At 35.4% G+C, this 24,040-nt stretch overlaps 1 protein-coding gene across 1 annotated transcript in view; it reads right to left on the reverse strand.

Annotated features, from left to right (window-relative positions):
* Positions 1–525: 525 nt before the first annotated feature.
* LOC120300344 (adhesive plaque matrix protein 2-like) overlaps positions 526–24,040 on the reverse strand; it is a 58,708-nt gene continuing 35,193 nt past the window's right edge. Inside the window, exons 8-10 of the mRNA XM_039326213.1 lie at positions 23,133–23,228; positions 11,254–11,351; positions 526–1,299 (exon numbers count right to left, since the gene is read on the reverse strand). Coding sequence (XP_039182147.1) covers positions 1,285–1,299; positions 11,254–11,351; positions 23,133–23,228 — 209 coding nt within the window. The 3' untranslated portion in view covers positions 526–1,284. The remainder of the gene's footprint in view (positions 1,300–11,253; positions 11,352–23,132; positions 23,229–24,040) is intronic.

Raw genomic sequence — 24,040 nt, forward strand, 5'->3', positions numbered from 1 at the left:
AGAACAGGGTCATCTCATGGTGGACATTTTTCTGCGAAGTGAGGATATTGAGCTTGCTAACTTTATAATTGCATCTTATGGCTAGTTATGATGTGTTGGGATATCCCAAGTGTTTTACTTACTCTTCACAAATCCGTACTCTTCCTTATCAGACTACACAGAGATGGAAAGAATAAAGTGCTTGGAGCCCCAACCTTGTTCCAAATTGTATTAGTAAATATATACTAAAAAAACTGTTTCCTTCTCTTTTCCCCTTATTCAAAAACAAGATCCTCCATTTTAAAAGATATTCAGTCAAGATTTCTTGATGGGTAATACATTAAAGAGATAAAACTGTTTTTATATCTTTATATGTTTTATCTTCTGGATGATTAAGGACAATTTTTTATAAATTTTAATGAATAAAACAAGTATATTGTGAGGTTTATCAAAAGACAGGGTGTACATGGTGTATTTTCTGATATTATCAGAATAACTAGATAGAATTTATTGGGCTGATATAAAAAAAGAGAAAAAACACACAAATTTGGATTCAGAAATTCTATTTATTCTAATTTTTCTTATATTTTGGAATTTTCTTGAAGGGCATCCAAGATATTAAAAATATTCCTCTCTATTATTTTGATTCTGAATATTGTCCAGCAAGCTGTGCATCCATTCCACTTTATTTTGCTCTTTCTTATCCATTTTCTTTTTCTTGCCAGTCCATATTTTGCTATGATAAAACACATGAAAAATATAACAGCAATCCTAATGTTATGGAACATATACTTCAGTCAATACTGTGTAGCACATCAGAAAAGCTGTGTACAAAAACATGGCACAGAAGTAATGATGTAAGAAGGGAAAGAAAAGAAGTGACACTAAGGAAAAGAAGTGAAATTCTCATTTCTCTTGGTGTCTATCCTGGTGGAATAAACAGAAGAAACAACAAAGAATACAATGGGGAAATACTGTCATCTCCAACAACTTAACATTATTTTCAGTACCCAACAAAGTCAACCTGGAATTTGGCACGTACATATAGCAAATAGCTAAGATTGAGGCAGGCAGCAAAAGAGAAATATCATGTAAGGTGGCACCAGCAATTTGCTAAAGTTTCTACTCTGAAATTAGCAATTTCTCCACAGAACTTAGTTCTTGGAAGGAGTGGGAAGTAGGGTTAAGGGTTAGGAAGCATGAGAAATTCACCAGTCCTTTGTAGCATGCTCTTAGCCAATCTTTTTTTTTTAAAGTTTGCACAATAGTTTCAAAATGTGTATCTTCACTGTCCTGTTGTTTTTGTCATCGAATGGAGAGCTGTGAAACAGAAATAAATACTCAGTCATTAAAAAGACTAGATTGCAAATAGTTTTGTGTATTACCATCAAAAAACAAGTTTAGCATTAAACGTTGAATGTATTGTTGTCTTAATTATCCCCACATTCTTTTTTCAGTTTAACTTTTGTCACTCTCCAAAACCAATTAAGATTTCATCAAGCCACCCAAATGTTCACCTCTAATTGCACGGCAGTCCAAAAGAGAGATCTGATTCTAAGGCATGTATCTAATGAGAAATCCTCAAGCAAGGGATGATTTCTCTTTCAATGCATAAAATAGCTACCATATATTGCTAAAATATTTTGGCTTCCCTCTAAAGCAGAGATGTCACCAATTGCTGTTTTCCATGTGACACAGAAAAGCACGTCTTGCTTGACATCTTGCTTATAAGAAAGTAACTGCGTTCTGCCCATTTTTATACAGTACAGATTTGTTATTCAACATCCTGACAGTTTAGCTGATAAGCAAAAAATTAAATGATAGAAAATAACTTATGTTGAGGGCAACTATAGGATTACAAGAAACAATTTAGTAGAAATCCAGAAACAGGATGGCAATGTTTGCGTTTGATTCATTTCTAAGACAAAAGCATTTCTGATCTCTCGGTAACTATATCCAATTCATTTGTTGTTAAAAATTGCAAAGTATTGAGATACATATATAAGAATGATAAATACCACTGAATATAGTCCTATATGATTCATTGGATGATGGATACATATCTGAATATCGTTTTCATGCATTCAAAGCACTTCAGATCCTTGCTAGAATGGTCTGCTCTGATGTATTTTTAAATAGCTACTTTATCAATATAAATTGATTTAAGGGGGGAAAATTAAATAAATAACACCACCCTGGAAGTTAAATCCATAAATATGTTTCTGTACATCTTAAAGGGAAAGAGCCAACTTAAATTACATCAGTTCTTATAACTAGGCACCTACTGTCATCTATTTTTATTTTTTCCAAGTCAACATAATGTTGGAAAGAAATTTTGTATTTATGAGCTTGAGACTAATCTGTCTGTCCAATAGCAGGGCAAATTTCTGAAATTTTGACAGTATGGTGTCAGAGCTGGTGTATGGGAGAAGCCAGAAAGAAAGGTTGAATTTGAAAAGAGCCTAGAATTGGACAAGAGCTCTGGAGGGGAAAAATAATCCAGGTCTCCTCCACAAAATCCATGCAATTCTATGGGAGAGGTAATCATGTGACCCAGTATGTCTCTACTATTAAGGGACGAGAAGAAATTTCAGAAGCCAGGTTCTGCATGCTTTTCGTATTTTGGTTAATATATGATTCTTAACATGCTATGTAGGGAAATAAAGATATAGGTATGTCACAACAATGCAATCTTTGGTTCAATAGCATCTTTGCAGATGTTTACAGGATCTGTCTTTTATATCCTGTCATTCTCTTTTCTTTTTCAACGAATATCTTATTTCAGACTTTTGCCTGTGTTATAGTCAATTTATTTATACCAGGAACTTGTACCTACCAATTTCGGATTAGTCACAAGATGTTCTACTTTATTTATTCTATTATTACATTTATGTGCCATCAAATCTGATGGATTCACAGCAGCTTTGTTCCACCAATTCCATAACAGGATTTTTTAATATTTAATGACTTTTTTTATCCATTTTCTCACATAGCTGCTTTCTTCTCCTTCCTCATCTAATCCTAACAATGGTCCAAGGCATAAAAGGAAAAAGGGGAATATGTCCAGCATTTGTTTTGCTGGAGGATGGAGCCAATAGTTATAGGTTATAGTTGAAACCCTACTCAATAGGTTGAATGAAACTTAATTTCTATTAGATACTGTACAGTTAGTCCTTACTTAGTGACTGGTCTATCACTTCCATTTTCTATCTCATGACCTTTGTTTTGTCCCATCCTATTTTCACCTACCAACTCAAGTTCATACTCCTAATGAAGAAGACTGTAGCACACTACAGCTTAGACCACAGTATATACATTAGCCTGGGGAGTGTTGGTAGTTCAATATTGTAAACATAACCTTTTTTTTCAATAGTATATTAATTTTGAGCAATTTTGGACTAGAGGCAATCCTCATTTAGCAGCTGTTTCATTTAGCAATTGTTCACAGTAATGATAATTTTGAAAAAGTAACTTTTAAGCCAATCCTTGCATCAATGACTTTCACAAGTCTTTAAAGCAAAAGACAGCTGAAGATCATACACATAGTTTATGTGTATAGTTTCATTGAGTTGCTTATCCCAATTGTGGTAATTAAATGAGGATTATTTGTATATATCCCAGCAGCAGAAAACTACAGAAATCTAGATCTGTAAGTTTATAAGGTTACTGAAAATGCCAACAAAAGATATGCTCAGGTATAATAGTCACAATCTAATGATAATATTGAAACATTATATTGAAAAAGACTTTGTCATTGTGTTTAGTCATAGTGAATCTTAATTTGCAGATTCTCTGTGAGATTAGGCTGATCAGGCTGATCCATTCTGCCCATGGGACCTCAAGTGAGGTATTATTTATGTCCAAAGCTCCACTCTTTTTCTCTTTTTCTTTCAGAAATGAGTATAAGGAAAGCTCTTTAAGAGTACCTCTGATATGCTAGCCCAGTGGTTCTCAACCTTTCTAATGCCGTGACCCCATAATACAGTTCCCCATGTTGTGGTGACTCCCAAGTGGGTGTGGCCACCAATAAGAGGGAGTAGGTCAGCTAGGGAAAAGGGAAAAAATGGCGGACAACATGGTTTGGCGACCCCCATGAAATGATCATTCGACCCCAAATGGGGTCCCGACCCACAGGTTGAGAACCACTGTGCTAGCCTATCTGGATAGATGAGTGCTTGATTTGATAGCTCCCCATCTTTATGGTTTGTCATATCTGCGCTATACAAATTTATATATGCATCTCCTCGGATGTATGCTAAAAGATACACTGTACAATATAGTGAAAAACATCCAAAAGTATATCTTTAGCCAAAATTGAAATTTTACTAAGCTAAAGAAGTGGCAACCATAGAGCTAAAAAACAAAGGATTTTTTGCAAGCTTCTTTCAGAAATCTTTAAAAAATAATTTCCTGGAAAGGTTTATGAGAGAGCAAGCTGTTTTGGATATTCAAATGGTAAATAAAGGTAATGGTTTCCCCTATCCAGTCGTGTCTGACTCTAAGGGGTGGTGATCATCTCCGTTTCTTAGCTGAGGGAGCCAGTGTTGTCTGAAGACATTTCTGCCATCATGTAGCCAGCATGACGTCACATCACAGTGAAGAGCATGTAGGGAAACACAGAAGCCTATTTCCTTCCCACAAAGTGGTACCTATTTATCTCTTTGCATTTTCATGCTTTCGAACTGCTAGGTGAGCAGGAGCTGAGGCAAGTAACGGGAGCTTGCCCCATTGCACAGCGCTGGGGTCTCAAATCTGGGCTGTCAGCTCTCCAGCCGACAAGCTCAGAGTCTTTAACCACTGAGCCATTGCACCCCTCAAATTTAAATAAATAAATCAGTTAAGTATTTGATTATTCTATAGTGTTTCATCTGACTTTTTTTTTTTTTTTTTGCTAATGATTTTATTAACATCTAAAAAACCACAACCAACATCTTTGTACTTGGCTGGTTTATTAGTAGTTTTTCCTCTTTCGTAAGGAAGCCTGCCCTGTCTGACAGCTTTGATTTTACAACCTAGCAAGGGCATTTGCCTTCATGTTTATTTCCAAACCACATTATCTGCATCTTGCAAACAACCTAGACATGTTCAAAACACAATAGACTTTTTATAAAAGAATGATTACTGTGCTAGAAAGTTCATTATCCCCCCCCCCCAGGAACACATTTAGAAATCCCTTTTTACCAAAACTCAGAAACAAATTAAACTAAAAATGTCAAAAATTGAATTGGCAATCACTCAGCAACATAAACAAGTGCATAGATCTCGGTTTGCTTTCTTCCTCAAAAGGCTGACTGCAAGTGAATGCAACAATATCTATCTGCTTGTGTGGCTTTGAAAAGTATTCACACTCCTTTTTATGCGTTAGGGAAATGACATACCAGCTGTGCGTTTTACAATTGTTTCACTTCTATTGGATCCCTTTTTCATTGGAAATAAAAGCAGGGGAAAGCAAAGCAAGCACAAGTTGTCTCTGGAAAAGACACATCTTCCTTGTTGTGGGAGCCTAAGGGTTGCTTTTTTTTTTTTTTAAATCTAAGTTAACTAAGAAGAATGTGGACAACATATATAGGGTAGCATAGAAACTTGGATATCACCCGAACAAATGGACTTTTATTAAGTAAAATGGGTTTAAAACAGATTCACTTATTTTTACAAATGATTTATATCCCATAAGTACTAGCCTACTCTAACATTGTTCCTAATCACATTTCCCCAATGGGGAGCTAATCCTGGGCTTAGACTGAGACCCCATCAAACCTGTTGGTCCACCTGCCCCTCCTACCTCCTTTTCCCTGAGGTCCTTCTTCCTGCTACAATATAACCTGGCAGAAGTGTTGCCAATATTTGATTGGCTGTTCCATCACCCACCATTGTACAATGCAATCATATACTTCAATAAAGTTATATACCACTGGAAGATAAGCCATAAATAACGAATAAAAATGGCTTTCTCTTAGAGAGAAATGTGTGTGTGTGTGTGTGTGTGTGTGTGTGTGTGTGTGTAATTACAAAGTGAGCAATGGAGCATTTTGTAATTGTTTGTGTGTCAAGATTGAGATTACTGCTGCCAAGATGCTTGTGCAAAACAAATGAATCTGGATTTTTTGGGGGTGGGGTGGAGGGTAGGGATAATGACCTTGTATGAGCCCAGAAAAAGGGGGTAATTGGGTGAAAGAGTTTAAAAACCACTGTCTTAAACTGTTTGCCCATCATATATACTATCAATCTGTCATGCCTGGTGCCTTGCAGACATCTGAGGATTTCATAGGTGTGCTGGGAACTCTGGAAATCATAGCTCCAAAACTAGAAGAAGCCTGATTATTTATAGAGTTTATTATTTCTTGGATTTATATTTTCTTGTCCTGGAGCTCAAGGCAACAACAGTGTGTGTTGTGTCTTCATTATTTATTCACAACAACTCTGTGAGTGAGTGTCTGAGTAAGGAGTTAAGGTTATATCCAGGATCCTACCCAATGTAGCTCAATTTACTGGTTAAGGCCATACATACTAATAAATGGGAAGATCTTAAAAGAGGAAGAATGAAAAAAACCAACAACAATGGAGACAGAGAAGTACATAATCTTATTATCTTGCCTGATAACGTTTGATAGCATTATATGAAAATTGTAAATATTTAAAAATAAGTAGTCCTGTTGATTTCAATATTAACAAGTGAATAATGGGAGGTCAAAGATTGTGTCCTGTTTACAGTTTGATCTTACCCAGAATTTTTCAGAACTGGGTTGAAATACGTAAGTTTTAGTATGAGATCAGTGGTTTGTTTCAGGAAAAGGTAACCAATATTGTAATCTATCTACCTAATATTTACTTTATACTTTGGGGGTTGGAACGGGAAAAAAGATAGAGATTAGGTGTGAAAAAGCAAGGAAGCAAGCAAGGGAGTTTCTTACAGCGAATCCCCTTCTATCCTTGTTTCTGAAAAATCACTGAAAATCTTTGAAATTTATCCTTTCTTCTTAGGCCAGGACGTGGGCTCAAAATGGGATAACTACTTCAGGTTACGCCAGATTCCCTGGCCTTCCATTCCCCCAGAGGGTAATTCACCCACATGCAACCTAATAAAGATGAAATAATATTGAATAGATTTCGGTGAAATGTATATGATTTTTTTTTAAAGGAGGGGGTAGAAGCTGAGATGGACATTCTTTATTATAGAAGATACCTTACTTGAGGCAGAAACTAAGATCCATTTGTTGGTGGTGTGTATCAATTTGTTTTATTTTTTATCTGAAGTATTTGTAAGATTGTTATGTATTGTAAAGTTGAAAATAAAATTTTTTACAAAAAAAAAAAAGATCCATTTGTTCCCTGCATTCAATGGAAATTATTAAAGGGGAGGAAGGGAAAACAGATAATCATGAACAAATAGAGATATTTTGTTCACAACAAATAGCAGTTGCATCCAAATTATGGTAAGTCTGTCTCCATTAAGAATAAGAACAAAGAATAATCAGTAGGGGTCTGGTGACTTATATCTTCCTCTGAAAATTTCTACCGTAATTTGTACTTAGGTAGACATTACTATGGTGAGATAGATTACATTGCTAATATATAGTAAGAGGTTATTCTTGCTGATTCCTTGTAGATTTTAAAATCACTTCACTATCCCATGGTGACCTTCATCTAATGCTATTGAGTCCAAAGTTATTCACAGTATTATACCCTTCCTCTTTGTGGGGAAGAGAGTTTGGAGAGGTGCATCATATAATTGTCAGTCTTATAAAAAAAGTTTAGCTAAAGAAGGAGCTGCATTGGGTATGAGTTGAGAATAGTCCTAGTGACTATTTCTTCTGTTTCACTGCCAGGCAATCCTCCCATATCTGCAGCCAACATTGTGACACAAGGACATCCTGTGTCACTAAATTCTGCTCTGCTAAAAAGCCTTGGCCCTTACTAGAACAATTAAAGAAATCCTTGAAGAAGTCACAGCAACAAAGAATAACCAAGGATGGAGAAGAAATTCTAGAACAGACTTGCCTCCTGATTCCTAAATGCCAATAGCAGTGATGGGATTCAAATATGTGAACAACCGGTTCTCTGTGTGGATGCTGCTTCCGGAAGTCCATTCTGGGCCTGGGCAACAAAAAATTAGCTTCCGGTTCTGCCGAAGTGATGCGAACTGGCTGAATCCCACCACTGGCCAGTAGTAGTAGTAGCAATAATATTCAAAAGCAATTGTCAATTTTTGCTCTGTTTTCTAGCTCTAGGAGATGGACTGTTTCAAAAGACCATCCAGAAATTAAAGATATGTCTCAGCCAGGATTGTGTTATTTCATTTTCCGATCAGATTAGGAAGTATTTACAAGATAAATGTATTAAAATATAAAACCTAAACTAATCTCCTTTGAAGGATCTTGATTTAAAACATTTATATATTTTTTAAAATCCATAGCTGCAGTTAGTCGTGATTGCTTATGACTAGAGCCCAAAAGTGAAATTAGTTACTTGTAGCTAACTGGTTAATCGCTATCAAAGGCATGTATAAATAGTTTGTTATTAAAAAGGTTTACTCAGGTAAGTTAACTCTACTAGATATAGTAGGATTTACTTTTATATAAGAGTAAATATAATTATAGACAATTGAGTATAGCTGAATTTTGAGATCTCAGTTGAGAAAAAAATATCTCTAAATAAAACATTTCTTTCCAAGGCCGATCATTTTAATAATTATTTTGTATAAAAACTTCCAACAGTTTTATCACACAAATACAATGCATTCCAATAATCCAGATTGTTTCATTTAATTTATGGCCAGATGGATTGGGAAATTTATGTCTTAGCCACTCATGAGAACTCAACCTTTAATTATTTTCTTTTTGATATTCTGTTTTATCTCTTCAACTAACCATGCAATTCATGATTTATGCCCAGTGTAGGCATATGTTGTTTAGAAAAAAATGTCAGTTTATGAAGGTGGAAAAAGAGGAAAATGTTCTCCACTATACAGTATGTGTACAATGGAAGTGATCATTATGGACGGTGTGAAAATTGATTTATGTCTATTTAGAAGCATTAGAATATTAAACAATGAAGTTAGCTACTTCCTTTCAGTTTTACTGTTGGAGTCGAAAGTACTATAAAGAAAATGTTTAATTATTTTTTATTTGTTTATTTATTCATTTTGTAAGGCTGCCCATCTCAAATTCAGACTTGAAAATAATACTTAAAAACAAGGGGGAAAAAAACACAGCAAAATTATAAATAACATATATAGAAGCTGTGAAAAAAACCCAATAATTAGCAAAAGCAGAATATTGGCTCAGCCATACATCTAATGTAAACGTGTAATATTATAGGTCATGAGTTAGACCCCAACCCTCCTGACCCTCTGTAAGAGCCTAAAGACCTAGCACTTCCAGTTAGCTTAGGGCTCCAATGGTGGAGTGTCACAGTAGAGGCAGTTGATCAATTAACAATAGATCCCACCTCCCCTCCCACCAATCTGCTCTCACCCTTCCTGTCTTTTAATTGGGCCGTAGTGTTTAGATTTTGTATTAACTTATTTATGTTTTTAGTTTATATAGCAATGTATGGCTGTGAAAGTTGGACCATAAGAAAGGCTGAGCGCAAAAGAATTGAGGCCTTTGAACTGTGGTGCTGGAGAAGACTCCTGTGAGTCCCCTGGACTGCAAGGCGATCAAACTGGTCAGTCCTAGAGGAAATCAACCCTGACTGCTCTTTAGAAGGCCAGATCCTGAAGTTGAAACTCAAGTACTTTGGCCACTTAATGAGAAGAAAGGACTCACTGGAGAAGAGCCTAATGCTGGGAAAGATTGAGGGCAACAGAAGAACGGGACGACAGAGATGGGGTGGCTGGATGGAGCCATTGAAGCAGTAGGCGTGAGCTTAAATGGACTCCAGAAGATGATAGAGGACAGGAAGGCCTGGAAGAACGTTGTCCATGGGGTTGCGATGGGTTGGACACGACTTCACAACTAACAACAATAACAATCTTTTATGATTGTAAACTGCCCAGAGTTACCTTGAGGTAAGATGGGCGGCCTATAAATTTTATAAAATAGATGACAGACAGACAGGTGTTCTGCACAACCTTAATCATACTGGAATAAGCCTAACACACTTAATCTCTCTCTCTCTCTCTCTCTCTCTCTCTCTCTCTCTCTCTCTCTCTCTCTCTCTCACACACACACACACACACACACACACACACACACACACACACACAAACACACTATTTAATTATCAATGATTCAAAAATATCAAATGATTAATCTCAAAATTTGGACTGAGTATAATGACTTGTTGTTAGTTTTATTCTTTGTCTGAAATTTCAAACCTGAATCGAATACGGAGAAGTTTAACCCAATTTTGCTGGAGATCCCTCTAACTATAGTTGGCTAGGAGTGGACTGTATTCTTTTTAAAACTGACTTTACTTGATGACAAGATAAATGAGTTAGTGAGAATGCAGTGAGCCCCCTGTGTGCCATTTCTGATATACTAGAACTCCTGCTAACTTATGTTCAAATTCTATTTACTGTGCAATGGCTCACTGATAGGAAAATTGATGCTCAGCATGTGATTTGGTATTTTCTACAAAGTGCAATAAAGATTTAATTCATTTGTGAGCTTACAGACCTCAGCCTCACATTCACAATCATGACGATGTTCTGAAAACACAAATGATAATTTTGGTTTTGATATAATGGAAAGGTCAGCTAGCAAAATACCATTTGAAAAACTTCTTTTATTTAAATACATACAGACAATCAATGTCTTTAGTGTATTTCACTGAAACCAAGGGCTTCATAGTAGAAATTGAAGTAAAGTACTTTAGAAATTGCAGGATGCTTATGACTATCTCTGACTATAACTCCCAGTTTAAATAACTATTATGAAATCTGAAATTACGATAAATCTTATTTCTTCTTATGTGTATGTTAATTTCAAAGTAAAAGCTGGGAATTTGCGGGGAAGAATATCACTGTCATGAAATACAACAATAACTAAAATTTTGAAGTGAAAGGTGACTCTATTTTCAGAATACTGAATGTGTAAAGCTCATTATAAGAGTCTAATCTAACATTATCTAAAAATAGTAGACTATGGGTTCTGTCCTACTGCCTCAGTTCCATATATGCTGAAGTCAGTGGTTAATAAGATTTCATAAGTTATTTAAGAGTAAACAAAAGTCACACTTTTTATATGCATGCCTGAAATGTTTTAATTGCATTGCCATTTAATTGTATTCCCCTTTTATTAATTGGTACCAATGTTTGAAACAATACCATACCTTTTTTCCACAGTCAAAACCACTATATCCACTTCTACAAGCACAAACATTTGGCTGGATACATCGGCCTCCAAACAGGCATTTTGGTTCACAAAGAGCTGTGACAAAACAACACATTTGTATTATTTCTAGACTCACACAGATGTAAATTAAAATGTTAAATCTGGTTTCCTTTGAATCACTTATGGCCCTCATCTTCATGTTTCCATATTTCCAGAAGCAAGTGCAAATGTGGCTTTTCTGTAAGGTCTTTGGGGTTAACTGTATTTAGCAATGTGACTTTTTATAATTCTATGACTTCTTAGCTTTGTATTCTTAGTTAATAATAACCATTGGATTTTAATATGACAATCATTCGAGATTATGCTGATACAGAAGAAGAGTAGGCTGATAAGTTTTATAATCAACTTCAATTTGAAATAAAAGACTCTGCAAGAAAGATGTGCTGTTTAGGATTGGAGACTGGAATACCAAAGTTGGAAATATGCAGTGATTCACTTAATAATAGTGGTTGTAAAGGTTGTAAAATGGGGCAAAATTCACTTAACAACTCTCTTACTTAGCAACAGAACTTTCAGTTTTGGTTGTAAGACAAGATCTGTAGTTGGATTTTATTGCTTAGGAAACCAAACTGAATCAGGTGAAAGACTTATTAATTTCTGCTCCTCCAATAATTTCTTCATAGCTAACACTATCTTCAAATGACTGAAACAACACCTCCATATATGGACATCACCAGATGAAGTACAACAAAACCAAATTGATTAAATTATTGGTAAAATGAAGTGGGAAGAGCCCAATTAGAGCTGACGTGCTGATTGTGAAACAAATTATGAATTGCTCATGTGCAATTCCAGGTTAAGCTAAGGAAGAAGGAAAATCAGTCAATTTCTCTGGTATGATCTTGAACATATACAATACCTGTTATTTTCAAGGAGAACCTCAGAAATCATTTGAAGTCCTGAACCTCACAGATAGAGAATCAAAAGAACTATGGAATGAACTTAGAGATGTCATTAGGGATGAATGTGACAACAAAAATTGCTAAAAAAACAAAAAAACAAAAACAAAACCAAAACAAAACAGAAGAAAGCAAACTGGATGTCAGAACAGAGCAGAAATTTCCAAGAGAAGCCAAAGCTAAGAAAGACAATCACCTTAGGAAAGAACTTAATAAAGAATCTGAGAAGATAAATTGTTCTCATTCAATGTGAGTCTCCTGGAGTGTTAGTCAAGGGTCCACTGTTATTAATGATGGCTACATGAATAATAATTCTACTTTGTGTAAGTGTGTGTTTGCAGAGAATAGTTTTTGTGAATAGAAATGCTTTATCTTATTATTTCATGTTTTCTTCTCCTTGTCATCCTATTATCTTGAGACAATGGTTTGAGTCATAAATGCTACTATGAGAAGGATACAAGTATTTGAGATGTGTTAGTTAAGAGTTCAGAATGACCTTTTCAGTTGCAGCAAATGCATAAAGGTATATTTGTAACAACTTAAAATGGGATAAATACAATAACAATGACAGCTATTTCTTTTTAAAATAGTCAGATTTCTGTGAAAAATGGAAGTCAGTGGAGTAGACAAGGATTGTGAAACTGAGCTGAACCTTTCTAATTACAGTAGCAACAAATGGATATGAACTATAGTAAAACTAGCTGCAGCTAAACTCTATTGACACTGATGGAAACCAATACTTTCCAAAGGTTTTTTTCTATTGTGAATTCTGCACTTTGCTGTCTTGCTGTATTAAAGTTCCATAAACCATCCTTTTTGCTGAAGTGTCCTTATTCTGTCTGAAACTGTAGCTGTCTGATTCAAGGAACTAACTGTCAAGATCTGGGAAACTGGTGGTATCCTGAGTAATTCTTTTTGGCAAAAGACTTTTATTTAAAATTTGCTCAAGTATATTAAAGAATTGCACTTTCAGCTGGTTGAACAATTATTCCTCTCCATGTTACTGACAGTTTTCTGGATTGCTTTTCCCCCTAAAAAATTAGATCCTACAAATTATGTGATCACTGTATAAGAATGCTTGTCTGGACTGCAATGATGCACAAATCAGGTTAAATCTGGATTGTGTCAGTGGAATTCATTATTTCACCAAAGTTAATTTATTTATATATATATATATATATATATATATATATATATATATATATATATATATATATATATATATATATATAAAGATAGATCTATCTGTCTGTCTATCTATCTATCTATCTATCTATCTATCTATCTATCTATCTATCTATCTTTGTATACAACTTTTTTAAATTGTTAGATGTATCTTTATCAAACAAGTAACTTTGTGTGAACTTTGGAATAGAGAATGATAGATCTTTGTCAGGCATTAATAGTTGCCAATCTGTGTGGTGCTAGAGCCACCTTTGATGGCTTATACTAAAACAGTGTGATAGAGATCTGAGAAAAATTCCTTTTTAGGCTCAATTCAAACTTGTAATGACTTTCTCTCCTGTTGTTGTACCTAAAATTATTTCATGCCATAAACCAAAGTGTTTTTTTACCAAGTACCTCAAGTAAATTATTTTTGTTAAGTTTACTTAACAAAAATAATGAGCTTACTTGTAAAACAATCTTTTTTAAAAAACACTTAAAAAAACAACCATTTTTTGATTAGTTGTTTCCCTGCTTTAATTGGGTTTCTTAGGCCATCGAATCCAACTATACTTTTCTCCTTGATATTTCTAATTTTGGCATTCCAATCTCCAACCCCAAACAGCAAATCTTGTTTGCATGTTCTGATGATTTCACAATGAACTTAATCAAATGTACAGATAGTCCTCAACTTACAACAATTCATTTAGTAAGGTGACCAACCATTCTCCTTTAGGGAGGACAGTCCTCCTTTTGTAAGTTCTGTCCTCCCTCAAAAAGTGTCCTCCTACATGTCCTCCTTTTCAATATTTGAAGACTAATCTGCAGGGCTTTTTCTTCTCATAGAATGCTCAGAACGGCGTTCTGGCATCTTTTTTTGATTTTTTTTTCAACTTTTGCATGAGCTGTGCTACTCCCGCTATTGGCTTTTGAAAGCCAATAGGAATTGCTGCTGAGCGTGCCAAAACACTCGGCTGGCAAACTTTGCACATGCAAGTTGTCTGTATTATTGTTGCAATGAATAAAATGTTTCTTTTATTTACGATATTTTTTTCTTCAATTTATTTGTGTCCTCCTTTTCATTGTAAAAAAGTTGGTCACCTTACATTTAGTGATGTTCAAAGTTACAACAGCACTGAAAAAAAGTGATTTATGACCACTTTTCACACTTGCTGCATCCCCATGGTCATGTGATCAAAATTCAGACACTTGGCAACTGGCTCATATTTATGACGGTCGCAGTGTCCCGGGCTCATGTAATCATCTTTTGTGACCTTCTAACAAGCAAAATCAATGGGGAAGCCAGATTCACTTAACAACTATGTTATTAATTTAACAACTGCAGTGATTTACTTAACAACTGTGGCAAGGAAGACTGAAAATGGGGCAAAATTCACTTAACTGTCTCACTTAACAAAAAAAACTACAGGACTACCTGTAATCTTTTACTGTGTTGAGCTTTCCCATGTTCATGCTTTCCATGTTCACACTCTTAATTCTATTTTTGCAGCTTCAAATTTTTCTGCTTGGCGACATCATCAGCAACCAAACTTTAATCTAGCCACATCATAAACCTCATTATGTAGCACCCTGAAAAGTCCTCAGGATATCCTCAGTAGTATCTTGGGTGTCACTTGACCCGAGCGGCCCATCACCCAGCATTATATTGCCAACAATTTTTGCATTTTCTATCATAAAGGTTTTTTTTTTTAGTAAATTACAGGAGTGGTTAACTATTGCCATCTCCCGCTCGGTATGAAATGATGCCTTTGCCATTGTCATTAAAATCATGTGCCTGCAGCATTGTCCTACATCACTGCTGTGCAATATAGATGCCTGTTTGCATTAGCAGAACAGCTGGGATGACCTTCACACCTTGAATCATCCTGCTGGGGTTATATACTCCAGGCATTCTTCACTTATCTCTCCCGATAGTGTCAGCTGCCTTGCGACAATGAGGTAGCACACAGGGTTTTGAGGGAAGGGGGAACTGAAATCGGGCAAGCATAACAACGTGATTTCATTTCAGCTTGACAGAGTGGAAGGTGGCATGGAGTTTGCTTGGATTTCATTAGAGTGTCTACAAGCGAACTGTTGCACCGTCTACCTCATACTTGAAAGGAACCTGTACAAACCTGCTCTGCTTCTGCACTAATAGATATTTTGATCTTAAAGCATCTATTTGGCTTCTCTGTCTCTGAACTGGAAAGGGAAAGCAAGTCATCATTTCTTAAAAAAAAAATTATTCTTTACATCAACATTTCTCAGAGCGACGCACAATAACAGCATGATCACAAAATAAAAGCGGCATAGACTGAAGGAGTAGTTGAAAGCAGCAGAAACTAAAAATATAAGGGATTGAAGTCTTAAAAACGGAAATGCTGCAGGAAATTGTTCTTTTTCCTACCACTGGGCCAAACAATCAGAAAGCACTTCAACTTGGATTGCACAGCTCTTCTGCTGCTACCCAAATAAGCACTCGAAACTTAAGAAGTGCTGCTGAAAATGAAAACCATCTATTCCATTTCAATCTCTAAGCTTGGAGTTGGAAAAGAGGGATGAAGGCTCATCAGTTTTGTTTCTCTGATTCTAAGGCCTTGCCAAATGTAGCATGTCTGTCGCATCTGCATGCTCCTTAGAGGAAGAGGAAAAAGGGGGAGGAGGAGGGGGGGAGAAGGAGGGGATAGCAGGAGCCAGCGAGGGGGATCTTTTTTTTTCTACTTTTGAGCCTGCCCAAAGAGGAATAATGGAATACACACTCTGTATTCTGCTCTAGCACTGCTTCTGATTGGCTGCAGCAAATTTCACAAGATCTGAACAAACAGGTAGGAAACCTCCATCACGATTTGTAATTTATTTCTTTTCTTGTTTTTTTCGCTTTAATGAATCTGCAGCAAAACCAAATTCCAGACTTTTCTGGTAAGCAATAAATTGCCCTCTTTTCTCTCATTGTGGAGTCCCATTAACGTATCTGGCCTAAAATAATGTAATATGTAATAAATAACCCTTTGAAAAGCCTATACTATTATCAGTCCATTAAAATAAACAAACAGGATGATGACATTTTCTTTGCTAATACGGTCTGCCTTTCCAAGCTCATTTAGATATATAATTTATTTACTAACGAAAGCAATGCTGGCAAGCTGTTTTCTGCATCTAAAAATATTAAGGTTGTAAATATGATTTATGGGATTGACCCTTATTTCAATTTCAGCAGTATTCTGCTAGAACTTATTTATTTCCTGCCTTCATAAAAGTTAAGGCAATGGGACTGTTGATTACAAGCCAGCTCCCCTTCATCCTAATTAGCAGTGGGTGCTTTTTTGACATTGCTTTGGCACAGAAAAAAGAGAGCAACCAATTTATAAGGCATTACTCCAAGAAGAATCCACATATCCTATTACTATTTTAATTGAATCTCAAGACCTAATCTTTTGGTGATATATATAGGTCCACAAAATCTTCATGGAATCCTACCATATGTTCACACAGTGGTGTTTAAATATATTACTTAAAGTTGGCTGGTGATAATTTCTGGAACAGAAATATGATGGGTCATTATTAAATTGTAGTTCACAAAAATCTGTAAGCATGATAATGAAATCCAATTACTATCAGTTGTTGAGGCTGATTGTTTTTATACACAGAGAAATGAAAAGACTGACTGGAATATGTTGTGCTATGCATGAGTAAGTGGAGGAGTGGCAAAGAAGAGAATCAGGTGGACTAAGTTTTTTCTTTGTTCATTCTCTCTCTTTGTACTCGAGAATAACTGGCTCAGAGAGATATTCTACCACTGGACTTGTTGGTGGATTAAGATTGCGACAGGAGTGAGTTTGGCTCAATTTGCTGCTTCAGATAGGGTCAACATTACATTTTGAAATGGAAAGCATGGCCTACAGAAGAGTGGGCTAAAAGAAGCTTCATTTACATGTCAATAAAACATAATAAAGTGTGCTTTAAAATGCATATTGGGGGATTATTCTGCATTGGATTAGTGTTATGCTAAAAGAGGGAAATTCAATGCAATAGAATGCACTTCTATCTATATTACCGGGAGGACAATTTAAAATTTTCAAAAGAAAATTAAAATTAAGCACATAATATAGTCAAGGGAAATTCTTGATGAATTTTTCAGAAATGTATTTACAAGTAACATTAAACCCTGGAGGAAAGCAGACATTATACTATATAGTCTTGGCAAAGACTACATTATTAAGCCAAGCTTCTTGTGCTGAAATTAGAATCAATAAAAAGACTTCCCCTTGTGCTGGCCAGAACATTAATGTAAATGACTATCATCACTGAGCACTTTACCTCAAAGAAATGAAGAGAAAAATCTAGAATGAGGTATATCAAAGGGGGCAGACCAGGAGAAAGAGACTTAAAAAAATTATAACGCTACTAGTTTGACATGTGAATGAAAGTAAGATGTTCCTAAGGGGAAATGAAAAAGTTAGTATATAGGTCTATGTTGCAGTAATATTAATCAGCAGAAGGGCACTGAGGTTAATGATCAGAATGTTTGATTATTCATTGTTTTAATAACTTCATAAGATGTTTCAAATAGAAGAGTAGATTCAATGTTCTCTCCAGCTGCACACTTTACAGTGATTCCTAGATTAAGAATCCTAGTTGAAACAAATAAGAGATCAGTATAAACAGCATAACAAAATTATCTTTCTATGGACCCACAAAATCCCTTTCTTTGAAAAATATATTTTTGGATATCCTATGGCTTCTGAAGTGAAACAAACGTAAGATATCTCTCTGTGGGCCATCAAAATATATATGTGGTTTTGTTTATTGTTTATTGAAGAATACTGCCAAGGACGGACAATAGACTGAAGTTGGTAGACATCAAAGAATGGGGCATATTCACTCAATAAAGAACACAATTTTCTGAATTACTACTATTGAGTAGTAACTCAATAGTAGTAACTGTGAGAGGGATCTCAGAGTCCTAGTGGACAATCATTTAAATATGAGCCAGTGTGCTGCAGCTGCAGCTGCAGCTGCCAAAAAAGCCAACACAGTGCTAGGCTGCATTAACAGAGGGATAGAATCAAGATCACGTGAAGTATTAATACCACTTTACAATGCCTTGGTAAGGCCACACTTGGAATACTGCATCCAGTTTTGGTCACCACAATGTAAAAAAGATGTTGAGACTTTAGAAAGAGTACAGAGAAGAGCAACAAAGATGATTAGGGGACTGGAGGTTAAAACATATAAGGAACGGTTGCTGGAATTGGGTATGTCTAGTTTAATGAAGAGAAGGACGAGGAGGGACATGATAGCAGTGTTCCAATATCTCAGGGGCTGCCACAAAGAAGAGGGTGTCAAGCTATTCTCCAAAGCACCTGAAGGCAGGACAAGATGCAACAGAGGGAAACTAACCAAGGACAGAAGCAACCTAGAACTAAGGAGAAACTTCCTGACAGTGAGAACAATTAACCAGTGGAACAACCTGCCTCCAGAAGCAGTGAATGTTCCAACACTGGAAGTTTTTAAAAAGAAACTGGACAGCCATTTGTCCGAAATGGTATAGGGTTACCTGCCTGAGCAGGGGGCTGGACTTGATGACCTCCAAGGTCCCTTCCAACTCTATTATTATTATTTAGCTCAGAGTCTTGGGTCAAGCACATAAAGGTAGGCACATCTGGGATCTTTTAGCATGTTATAAGTAGTCTCATAAAGTAGAAGTAATGATAATATTCTAGGATGATACTTTTTTTTGCCTATTCTAGATTTTCATTTTTTATTTAAACATTCTTACATAAAGTCAAGTATGTCCACCAATATCAGCATATACCGCATGGGGAATCCAGGATCTGCAGACTTTATATAGGTCACTAGTTGCAAAGACTGGTGTGATTTAACGTGATTCTGAGGCCACCTGCTTCTCCCTCATATTCTGTGATGTTTAGGTAGAGGGACTCTCATACCTAGAAGTGATATTCCTGATATAAGTTCTGGAATTACTAAATCTTGGCAGCTACATAAATTAATAGATGAGTCCTGGTTAAGCCTTGTATAAAGGAATGCTTCAAAAATGTAACATAATGTGAATTTAAAATGGTAGTAAATAGGTATACTTTTTAAAAACATGTAAAGGAGAAGAGCAGGCAGAGCTGAAGGGCTCTGAAGTCCAGCCTCCCCCCCCCTTGAATTCCATTGACCCTTATTCAGTGCCAATTCAGTGTAGACCATTAATTGACTAGATTCTTGTGTATAGGTTTGAATAAATCATCTATGCTGTAAAATCTATGCTAAACGGTCCTGATTCTTTGTGTCTGACATTATATAGTTCTGAAAATGTTCCTCTGTTTAATATTTGAAGTCATACTGCAAGGCTTGTTGCCAAAGGATGCTCAACCAACATTAATAGGAAGAGATTATTTTCCATCATAATGCCAACTTTAGGATTTCAGAATTATTACCGTTTATTCCAATGGGCAACATTTTTCAGTATCAAGCTTCACTGTGAGAATTTATGCGGCTTTATATATCAAAAAATAATAAGCAAAAAAACCCATTAAATTGATAGAACTTAAGAGATTTAGGCTATGTGACTCTTAAACATGATCACATGGTGCAGTTAAGGCAACAGTTTTAAATCGCACAATGACAAGAGCCAGGGTAATTAATTACCCTGAGGGCCTCAAGTAATTTTTTCTTTTATATATCCAGTGAGACAAAGATTAAGAGTACCATGGTATGGATATGCCATTAAACTACTGCTGTAGGTCGTAAAAAATGACTTAGGAGACCATAAGCTTGATATTCTATGTACAGGTGTTCCTAAGACTGGGTAAACCAATGTTGGACCATTCCTTTCCGTCAGCTCAAGCCACCTTATAGTTAGTATTTTTTTTGTAAGGAGAAGAAGAAGCTGCCTTAAGCTTCAGGAGAAATCATATTGTATCAAACTAACAAAAAGAGTGAAATGAAGATTTTGGTCATAAAAAAAAACTCTAAAAGAGCTAACCTCTATTTTTCCTGATCTTTGGCCACAGTTAGCTCTTGCGGCCAATATTTAGATGATTCACCTTGCTTAGATTAGTTAGTCTTCTCATTTTTACCCTTGTTATTTTTATGGTTGTGATTTTGCTATTTTGTATAGCAACAATTCTGATTGTTCAAGATAAGAGTGATAACGATCATGTTCAACTTAAAACACTTAATCTTCCTGAAAATGTCTTCTGTGTTCTGTGACAGAGAAAGTGAAAACTGCAGCACATATTGTTAGTAAGGATGACTTTTGCTTTCCCCTGATTGCATTGCAAGCTTTTTAACAAATTAATTCAAATCCAAGCGGTTTTCGGAAGATGAATTTTCACAAGGAAATTTGGGGGCTAATTATTGGAGCCATGAAAGTATTTAATTCAGTGAACATAAGAGGGATGCTGTGGACTGTACTTTATATTTTAGGACTATGAAAATCCTTTTGACAAAGATGCTTCTGGACACATTGGAGGGCATGCAAAGGCTATCTCTTTGATATGTTAAATTAATGGCATCTTTCATGTGGCTTCTTTGGAAGTTACCTCTGGCTATCTCTGTGGGTGCATGCACAGCCATTTTGCCTAGCACCAGTGGAATCAGCCAGAAGCAGCCATGCAAGAACGGAAAAAAGATGTGCCTGTTTTAACAATTTCAAATTAAACTTTTCGTATGCGCTACCATACGCTTCTTTCACAGGATTTCTCAGCAGTAATATGCATCGTATCAAACCATAAGCGGAGTTATTGAGAGAATTCAGTCCTAGATAAGGTGGCAGCAGAAAGTAAAAAATGTTGGGATTTCTATTAGTATGCTGTCATTTATTTTCAACAGAAGAATTATCTTGGTCAGCAATACCGATGCTCATGACTTCTCTGTGTCTTTTCTGCATAGTGTAATAATGAAATTACATTTTACCAATCCAATATAACAAATTGTAAGCATGTTTAACTTGATTTGACTTATGTGAGTAAAATGGAAGAAGGAAATGTCTTTTCCTTGCTCATGCTTAAAATTCCTATCAGGCCATTAAAACTATGAAAAATGACTTCGGAGAAAGACTGGTTGAATATAATAGGCCTTGTTTCTGAGTATAAATATGATTGTTTATTCAGGGCACATTGAAGAAAGTTCTTCAAATTAAAATTGGAGCTAGCAGTAGGTCTAACTTAGTCTCACTGTACTTAATAGGGCTTACTTCCAAATAGACAAACATGATATTAAACTATAAAGTTATCACTTAAAACTGTGCCTCTACAAGAAAAGAAAGAACCATATATTTTGGGTTGAAAAAATGAAAGAAAAAACTAGAGCAAAGATTTTAGCCACATCCTTTGTGAAATTGGTTTTGAGAAATGGTATACAATTTGAGGTAATGTATAATGAAATTAGTAGAACTTTTTGAAAAAAATCTTTACTGAGGATATGCAACTTTAGTAGACTGTTAGAATGGCAGGGTTTGTGAAAAAGACATCAGTTAATTTACAACTACTATTTGATATAATGGATAGTAACTGTAAATTAACTGATGCCTTTTTGATAAACCCTGGCATTCTAACACTCTACTTAAGTTATACAAATTCCACTAATTTCATTCCTCCAGGGATAGAATGTATTCTGCAGTATTAGTATCTTTAGATGCAGGAAAAGGAAATTTCAATTTGGCTTAGATCATTTTTTTAACAGAAGTGACGATTAAATCAGGTTTTCTACAGGAAAATATTTGATTTGATTTGTTATCTGCCACCTTGTGCCAAAGTAATAACCAACTCCTGCTTAAGTGGGGGGCTGGACTAGAAGACCTCTAAGGTCCCATTCTATTCTATTCTATTCTATTCTATTCTATTCTATTCTATTTTATTCTATTCTATCTTGTACATTCACTGATGATCATCTAACTAAGACTAGTATGGCATAATTTAAAATTTCCAAATTCTACAGATTTCTAATAAGACAGTTTTCATTTCAAACCAATGTCTCAAACTTCTCAAGAAAGTCTTGAATGTAAAAGCCAATAAACTGGAATCATCTATAAATTCACCTAAAACCTACAGCAGGGTTAGCTCAATTCCATGTGCTCAAAAATGTAGATCCCAAACATTCTTACACATTCCAGTATTTTTCTTATTTAGTATTTATTAATTGGATGGAAGGAAAGGTAAAAAAAAAAATGTGTAATTCATTTTTGACAAGAACTTATCAAAACATTAATCCAGAAACAAAATATAAATTGTGTTATTTGTTTATTCGAAACATTTTCACACTGTTTCCCATTAGGAGAAATCCTGAGGTAGTTTACAATGAGAGATGATGATGATGATGATGATGATGATAGGGGACAAAGCCAAACAGACAAATTTATTCATCATGGCAAAAGCCTTTGAATGCTTAGCTCTTGAACTGCTAAATTTCAAACCCAATCTAATTAACCATATTTATGATACTGAGCTGGGATTGCTACTTTTTTTTTCCTACTCATCTTTAACAGCTGCAAGACAAAATAGCATAGTCTTCTCAATCCTAGAAGCAGTGGTACCTATGGGATCTGACTTATTTTATATCAAAATGTGTTTTTTTTAACTCAGCCATATTTCCATTTTTTTTCATAAACAATATGAACATAACTTTGTCTTCTTTTTTTAAAAAATAATATGGAACAAAGCAAAACTGCATCCATTCATAGGCAGAACAAGTTTTTTAAACAGAGACAAAAGCAGACTAAAGACAATTATATTCAAAAACTACTTACGAATTTGGCATAGGAGGCCTGCCCATCCTTCTGAGCATTGGCAAACATTAGGCCCTATACATTCACTTCCATTCATGCAGCTGGGTAAACACACAGCTGAAAAATAAATAAATAAAGGTGAAGAGAGGAAATAAGATCTTTATAATGGCCCATGAGTTCTAAGTCACTTTACTAAGTGAATGTCGTCTTAGCTTCCTATAATTATTTTCAAAATAGCTTGATCTCAAAAGAGCTTAATGAGCATTTTTCATGAGGCTATTAGCATTCTGAAATGTCCATGATTAGCAAGTTCCCCCCTTAATCTCTGCTACTCTGACTTCTAGTTTCATCATGGATTTGCTCCAAAGGCAGATTCCCTAGTCATTAAATTTTCATTTTCTATTAGGTCCTGAAATCCTTAATTGATTGAGTGATTAACAGAGTAACCCATTAATTTCAGATTGAACATGAAGATATTAAATGGTGCTTTAATCAGATCAGTGCCCTTTGTAGGATGCTGAGTGGCAGAGCTGTTGCAAAGTAGCCTTGTTTACCATGTAAACAATCTTTTAGGCAAGGGCAGTTGCTTAAGATTTTTTTAAAAACCATTATTTGCATATGATATCCTCCTTCCCTGGCTGAGAGATCATCAAAAATTCATTATGACACCAGCTACCCAAAGCTTAAATGACTGAGGTGAAGACAAAAACAGACAAACAAACAAAAACAGCCATCTAACCTTAGAAATGTTCATATTCGGACATGTGTGTTTCTTTATTACTTATTAAACCAATTTATAAACTGACCATCGCAAAATAAACAATTCTGGCTGGCATACAACAGAGCTAAACTCAGTTAATAAATCAAAAACTATAAAAATCAAGCTAAAACAAAGAGTAATAGACAAAGGGAAGTTAAAATAGCAGAGC

The sequence above is a fragment of the Crotalus tigris genome, unplaced genomic scaffold (genome assembly GCF_016545835.1).
Source record: "Crotalus tigris isolate CLP2741 ecotype Arizona unplaced genomic scaffold, ASM1654583v1 scf7180000024340.7048381, whole genome shotgun sequence".
Lineage (NCBI taxonomy): Eukaryota > Metazoa > Chordata > Lepidosauria > Squamata > Viperidae > Crotalus > Crotalus tigris.